Below are 7,143 nucleotides of genomic sequence, written 5' to 3'. Positions count from 1 at the left end.
TCATCTCATCTCTGCTTTGGTCCATTAAGTCTCACTTCTGTGTCCTTTTGACATATCTCTATCACTATTCAAGCAGTTCCTTGATTTTTGGAGGGAACAAGATGTTCCAGGCTGATCTTGTGCATTCCATGCCCTAGCCCTGAATTCAGTTGTTTTTCCAAGTAATACTGGTTCCTTTTGAAAAGTGGTATTTAGAGACCAAGGTCTAGGGGCTGGGTGTGCTCAAGATGGGCTGCTGTCTCCAGGGCACTCTTGGTGGACAGTTAGGAAACACATGCGCGCATACACACACAGTTACGCACAAATACGCATATACGCTTACTCCTACAATGAAATACAATTATCAAAAAGCATCAGTGCAATCACTCTGATTCTTTATTCTAACAACACACCATAGGGCTAATTTTAGCTTTTTCTTCATGCAAGTAACTCCCTATTTGGACAGTGAGAAATTTAGCTCCATCACCCTTAATATATTTATATATCTGATCAATTTTTTACCTCAGGATTATATCCTAGTAACCTAGTCATGTGTGACTCCCCATGTTGAACTGCCCCCATGGGTGGATGCCCTCCTCACTTTGCCAATCCACAGGACATACTTTGCACCCAGTGATGCTCTCATATGCCTTGCTGGGCAGCCCTCCCACAGGGCGTGGGCAGGAAGAGATGCTTGGGCTCTGATCCTCCAGCCTGGCCAGCACATCCCTACCCATCTCTCCCAGCCCTGCTATACCACTAGTGCTGCCTAATGGCTTTAGGACGTTGTTCAGATAGAAGAAAAGGAAGCACTCTCTGGCTACTCTAGACAGTCTCTTCTTGATTTCTTTCATCTTTTATTTCCTTAAACCTTTCAAATATAGTCCTTTATGGTAATTTAAATAACTAAAGTCCCTAGGAGTTCAATCTACTTTGTATTTTTCACTTAAAGTGGTTTCTTCCCTCACGCATTTTGAGATCTTTGATTTTAAGTCCATAGTTGCTTGATCTGAAACCGTGAAGAATGTAGGTGGACAATTTGAGAAAGCCCTTCCAGGATCTCTGGCCTAACTTGGGAGCCTCGGGTTTAGATTCCCTCCTCAAAAGCTGTGCAAGAATTTGTTTCCTATTAGCAGTGTGAATGGGGATGACTTCCCCAGCGAAACCCTGAACTTCCCGTGTGCTCACTACTTACTGCTCAGCTTTGGCTGTTTTTTTGTTTTTTGCTGTTTTAAGAGATGGGGTTCTGTTCAGTCACCCAGACTGGAATGCAGTGGTGCTATTACAGCTCATTATAACCTCGAACTCCTGGACTCAGATGATCGCTCTGCCGCAGCCTCCAGAGTAGTTACAACTAAATGTATGCACCACCATGCTTGGCTAGTTTTATTTTATTTTGTAGAGATGGGGTTTTGCCATGTTGCCCAGGCTGGTCTTGAAATCCTTGGCTCAAGTGCATTGCCTCCCAATGCATTGGGATTACAGGTGTGAACCACTGTGCCCAGTGTTTTGCTTCCTTCCTGATCCTTTGGAAACATTATTCCTAAAACCTAGCAATAAAACAAAAAAATGTTTTCCACAGAATCTGTTCTGTAGGAGCAGGGGAACAGAATTTCCAGTTCATCATTACTGAGAGACGAAAAAGACTTCTATATTCACTTTATTTACAAAAAAGCCAAGCTTGCTTTTAAGATTTCCAGTAGGATATGTATGAAACTGCAGTGCTCACTAGGTAGTCTTCTTAGGTTTAGCCCCTGACACTCATAATGCTACACCTGGCAGCAGCTCCACTTTGGAGGATTGAGAAGAAACACACTTCACCGTCCTCCATACAGGCATGGAAGAGCTATAGTCTTTGGCTCCCCAAATGCAAATCAGGTGCAAACCAATATGGGTGTGGGCTTGCTTTGGAAGTCCTTGACAGGCGGGAACCAGTATCTCTCGTATTTGTTCCCTGAGTTTATCTTTGAGATTCCCACACTCAATTAAGACCGTAACAGATGCTAAAGGTATGGCTTCCCACCAGGTGTTTTAAGATTATTCAGTACTTTCAAGCCAGAGGCAGTGTACAATACAAGTCAGAGGTCATTTTTACCACAAGCAATTTTTTTTTTTATTTATTTAGAAATGGAGTTTCACTCTTGTCAGCTAGGCTGGTGTGTAGTGGTGTGATCTTGGCTCACTGCAACCTCCGCCTCCTGAGTTCAAGTGATTCTCATGCCTCAGCCTCCCGAGTAGCTGGGATTACAGACATGTGCCACTACGCCCAGCTAATTTTTGTATTTTTAGTAGAGATGGGGTTTTGCCATGTGGGCCAGGCTGGTCTTGAACTCCTGACCTCAAGTGATCCTCCTGTCTCGGCCTCCCAAAGTGCTGGGATTACAGGCGTGAGCCACCGCGCCTGGCCTACAACCAATGTTGTTTTATACCACAATGAACATTCTGCCTTCATAAGGTTTCCATGGCAAGTTAAAGTTAACACAAACTGAAATTTGTTCACAGATAAGGAAAAGGGGTTGGTTAAATCTTTACTCACAGTAATTTACCAAGAACTTCAAATACTGGGTGTCCATGTTCAAAAATTTTTCCAGTGGGTGTTTGATCAAAAAATTTTATAGATTCTAGGCCGGGCGCGGTGGCTCAAGCCTGTAATCCCAGCACTTTGGGAGGCCGAGGCGGGCGGATCACGAGGTCAGGAGATCGAGACCATCCTGGCTAACACGGTGAAACCCCGTCTCTACTAAAATACAAAAAACTAGCCGGGCGAGGTGGCGGGCGCCTGTAGTCCCAGCTACTCGGGAGGCTGAGGCAGGAGAATGGCGTAAACCCGGGAGGCGGAGCTTGCAGTGAGCTGGGATCCGGCCACTGCACTACAGCCCGGCCGACAGAGCGAGACTCCGTCTCAAAAAAGAAAAAAATTTTTATAGATTCTTGTTCTAGAGAAATTCAGTGTGAAGCGGCCTATGAGCTTGTTTCATCTGTTAATCTGTTGTTGTTTTTTGTGGAATTCTTCTCAAGATCACCACTGAATTATCCTGAAAAATATTTTCTGAGTTAAGCATGCCATCCTCCACAGTTCAAAAAATAATGAAAGGTGATAAAGAGTTCAAGCCATTTAAGTATGGATGTATTAATGTGCTAATAGAGACCATTTTTCAATGCGTTGCTTGCAAAACATTTTTTTTTGGGGAGTGATTTCTCATAGTTGAATAATTATTTTTAAAAACGTTCCTGATTTTTATTTTAGGTATTATTTACGTTAGCTATTCATCCAGGAATGTTTATTTTTTGATAAAAAATTACAATTTCAAACATACACAAATTGAATAATTTTACCGTAAATATTCTTTTAGCTATGACGATTCTACCATTGGCATTTTTATTTTATTTTTTGAGACAGAGTCTCGCTGTGTCGCCAGGCTGGAGTACAGTGGTGTGATTTCGGGTCACTGCAACCTCCGCTTCCCAGTTTCAAGCGATTCTTGTGCCTCAGCCTCCCGAGTAGCTGGGGCTACAGGCGGGCGCCACCACGCCCAGCTAATTTTTGTATTTTTAATAGAGAAGGAGTTTCACCATGTTGGCCAGGATGATCTAGATCTCCTGACCCCGTGATCCGCCCGCCTCAGCCTCCCGAAGTGCTGGGATTACAGGCATGACCAACGCGCCTGGCCAGCATTTTATTACACGTACCGTTTTACCATCTCTTCACCCCTCCACCAATGCATCTTCTGTATGGTCATCTTGGTTACCTCATGGCATTGGACCTCCAGTTTCATGCCTCTCCACACTGCAGGGTCCTCTACATTGTTGTATTAGTCACCTCTCTAAAATACAAATCTTATCATGTAAATTGTTCCTAAAATCTTTCAATAGACCCCCCCGAGTCAGAAAAACGTCCCAAAGTCCGGAATCCTGGCCCCTGCCTACCTGTCCAGTCTCATTGCTGGGTCAGCACGCCTCACCTCAGCCCCTCATTCATCGATATGGAATCAATGTTTGCAGCTGGTGTGTACTTAGTTAACCCCCTTCCCCGACTGCGACCACTCAGACGCGCCTTCCCGGGCCCCACACCCCAAAATCCCTGAGCCCTTTCGTCCACAGCTGACCACCCAGCACTCTTTCCTTTACGTCACGTATGAGGCCTTCGTTTCTTAACCTTTCTCACTGCTCAAAAACGAAAACTCAGACACGCGTGCGGGGCGCTGTCGGTCCTGCTCATGTCTTGTTCTCAGGGCCGCAAAGCGCAGGGGCAGAGCCCACCAGGGCCCGGCGCTGCCCGCTGCCCAGCCAGGCGCGGGGAAAGGGACGGGGGTGCCGGGTCGCGGGTCCGGAGCCTCTCGGGTCGTAGGAAGTGGGGGCTTGTGGGAGTCACACGAGTGCGCGTGCACGTTAGTACCGGGCGGGCGGCGCTCATCCCAGCTCGCAGAAGCACCTGCCAGAGTTGTGCGCACCCTTTCCTGCCTTCAACACAAGCCGTCGGCGTTCACTACTGCAGCTCATTCAGACCCCACTCTCCTACTGTCCAGGCACAGAAACGATAGTTAAGTGCCCCCTGACCGGGGACCGTACGCTGGGCCTTCCCTCCCCAACTCCTAACGGGAGACCGGCTGCCGTAAAGCTTCGCGTTGCCGACTGCTGCAAAGCGCCTTACGACTGAACCCGGAATCGACCTACGGCCAGCAGTAGTCCCCGCCCTGCTTCAAACATTTGGGTTTCAGGAGCCGGGCGGAGGTGGCTGCCGGGTGTTTGTGTTGCACGCGCCCCGTCTGAAACTCGGCGGCGGCCTCAGGGCTGCTACAGCCTCGGCGGGGGCAGGCCCTGGCGCCCGCCCGCCTCCCGGCCTCCATCATCCCAGGGTGCACCGCGGCGGGCGCGGGCCCGCGGCCATGTTGCGGTAGTTTGTTGTTTTCTTCCTGCGGAGGCGAAGGGGCAGCTGTGGACCGCGAAACGCCCGGCTTCGCCTCTGCCTCCTGCAGCCCCCTCCCTTCCCTGTCCTCCGCCACCAGTACCCGGGCCCGGACCAGGCACGTTGGCCCACCAGCTGGCTTGGTGGGCGAGGCTGAAGGCCGGGCCCCGCGAGTGCCATGGCGGCCGCCCTGGGAGCGAGCGGAGGAGCAGGCGCCGGAGGTACGTGAGGCCGCCGGGCTCGGGGGACCAGGGCCGAGCCGCGGTGGGCGGGGGTGCTGGCCGGCGGGCCTTCCCGCTTAGGAGAGGACGAGGCTCTCCCCGGCTCCGACTGTCTTTGTGTTCGGCCTATTCAGTTTTCTCCCCCGCCTTCCCTCCCTATTGTCATTATCCCTGGCTCGCTCCTCCTCTCCGCTGTGCAGATCGTACTTACCTGTGAACTTCCGTGTGTCCTCTACTTTGCAAGGCTGCCTAAAGTGTCAGGCGCATCTCTGGCGTCGGCGGGCATTAAGTGCCGAAGCCGGCCTTGTGTCCTGTGGCTAGTAGAGCGCTCCCGCGCCCCCCCCCCACCGCGACAGTGTCACTTAGGGAGAGCGGGTCAGGTCGCTGTAGGGTGGGTGGTTAAGATTGTGGGGCCATCCTGACAGATTTATATTGATTTCAAGCCCATTACAAAAACATAACAGGTGAAAAGATTCACCTGTGTGTAGGAATGTGCGACAGTAGGCCATTTTGGAAAGAGATTTCTTGAGACATAGTCTTTAATAAATCCCTGTTTTAAATTAACTTATTTGTTGTCTAATAAAAACCTGTTAGCGTTTTATTTGCGTCTTGCAAAAGTGAAAACGTGACACAAAAGGTTTAGATACTGAGTCAGTTCCTTTGGATAGTTTCTCTTGTTTGCAAGCATGAACAATATTGATGAAAAACCTATCTCTAAAAAATTGTAGGTAAAACTACTTTCAGGTGAATTAAAAACATGGGGAGAGATACTTGAAAGTGACGTTTTAAATGATTATTTTGAAAACTTTGGAAAGATGGTAAAATATGGATAACAAAAGCATTTGGGATTAGTTCTTACCATTGAAACGTTGAAAAGCTAGTCTAGTGTATACTCGAGAAGTATGTTTTAGTAAATGCTAGCAGATGGTTAGGTTGCAGTCATCCTGTTTAGGAATTTTGGCCCAACTATCAAAACGTTTGCCTGACAAAATGAAAAAAACGAAACTACGAAGAGTAAGTGTAGGAATGTCGCTTCTGGCAATTTGATTTGTTATATGCCACTTTTCTTTCAGTTTAAATACATGTTTGCGTGTTCTGTCTGAGACTTTCTAATTAAGATTTAAAAATATATAGCTCACCTATCTTTCTGGGGGTCGGAATTACTTGTGTTACAGCATTCCCAGTGTAATCTGGGAACTCTTGGGTCAGCACTCTTTTCATTAGAAAGACTAAGGTGTTATTTGTATTTTTTCTAGAGGCTAAATAATATCTGAAGACGTTATGCTGATGGCTAATGGAATATATGCTTGTGTATTCCTTTACGTTTCTCATTTTAAATTTCTGAAATAGTAATATCACTGAATGTAATCCAGATAAACAGGGTTTTTTGGGTCTTCAATAATTTTGAGGTCAGAAGTTTTGAGAATTGCTGTTTTAGAAGAATAAGTAGGCTTTATTCACGATGCTTTGGAGTTTTTCCTTCCATTTTGTCACGAGTGCCAGAATTCCCTTTGCTCTTCGATTCAAACCAAACTCCTTGCCAAGGTTTGTGAGTTCTATATGACTTAGTCCCTGCCTACCCCACCAGCATGTTGTGTGATTGTTTCCCTTATCCTGGAAGTTCATCTTGGACTGTTCTGTCCCCTCTTGCCAGGGCTGACTCCTAATCCAGTGGGTCTCATGAAGGGAGGCTTTCCTTGAGAATTCATTCTATCTGAGGAATGTCTGTCTCTTGCTCTTGTGCCTCTCTTCTCTTCATTCTGTAGCACCCTTGTTTTCTTCAGAATGTTTATCTCAATTTGTAATTTTCTTCATTTTTACTTGTTTTTAAAATCTGCCTCCCACAGTAGCCTGTAAACCTCATGAGGACAAAAATGCTGCCTGTTTTACTAGCATTCCATGTGTTCCTGGCACATAGCATGTGTTCAACAGACATTTGGTGAATGAATTAAAGAATGAAATGTTGGCCGGGCGCGGTGGCTCAAGCCTGTAATCCCAGCACTTTGGGAGGCCGAGACGGGCGGATCACGAGGTCTG

At 47.2% G+C, this 7,143-nt stretch overlaps 1 protein-coding gene and 1 long non-coding RNA gene across 3 annotated transcripts in view; one reads left to right on the top strand and one right to left on the bottom strand.

Moving 5' to 3' along the window:
* Positions 1-1,369: 1,369 nt before the first annotated feature.
* On the bottom strand, positions 1,370-4,601 carry LOC108521003 (uncharacterized). 2 transcript variants are annotated; one of them, XR_001883094.1, is made up of 3 exons: positions 3,907-4,601; positions 3,670-3,803; positions 1,370-1,529 (listed from the first exon to the last, which is right to left on the bottom strand). It is a non-coding gene; the product is annotated as an uncharacterized LOC108521003 (long non-coding RNA). The 2 variants fall into 2 exon arrangements; XR_001883095.1 differs by having other exon boundaries at positions 4,136-4,590.
* A 41-nt stretch (positions 4,602-4,642) lies between these two features.
* RBM33 (RNA binding motif protein 33) overlaps positions 4,643-7,143 on the top strand; it is a 135,950-nt gene continuing 133,449 nt past the window's right edge. The window contains 1 exon segment of the mRNA XM_017860563.1: positions 4,643-5,106. Within this exon segment, the coding sequence (XP_017716052.1) occupies positions 5,064-5,106 (43 nt within the window). The 5' untranslated portion in view covers positions 4,643-5,063.

This window comes from Rhinopithecus bieti, unplaced genomic scaffold (genome assembly GCF_001698545.2).
Source record: "Rhinopithecus bieti isolate Rb0 unplaced genomic scaffold, ASM169854v2 scaffold_50877, whole genome shotgun sequence".
In the NCBI taxonomy this organism is placed as follows: domain Eukaryota; kingdom Metazoa; phylum Chordata; class Mammalia; order Primates; family Cercopithecidae; genus Rhinopithecus; species Rhinopithecus bieti.
The sequence above is the reverse complement of the archived record's forward strand: the minus strand, read 5'-3'. Positions and strand labels throughout refer to the sequence as shown.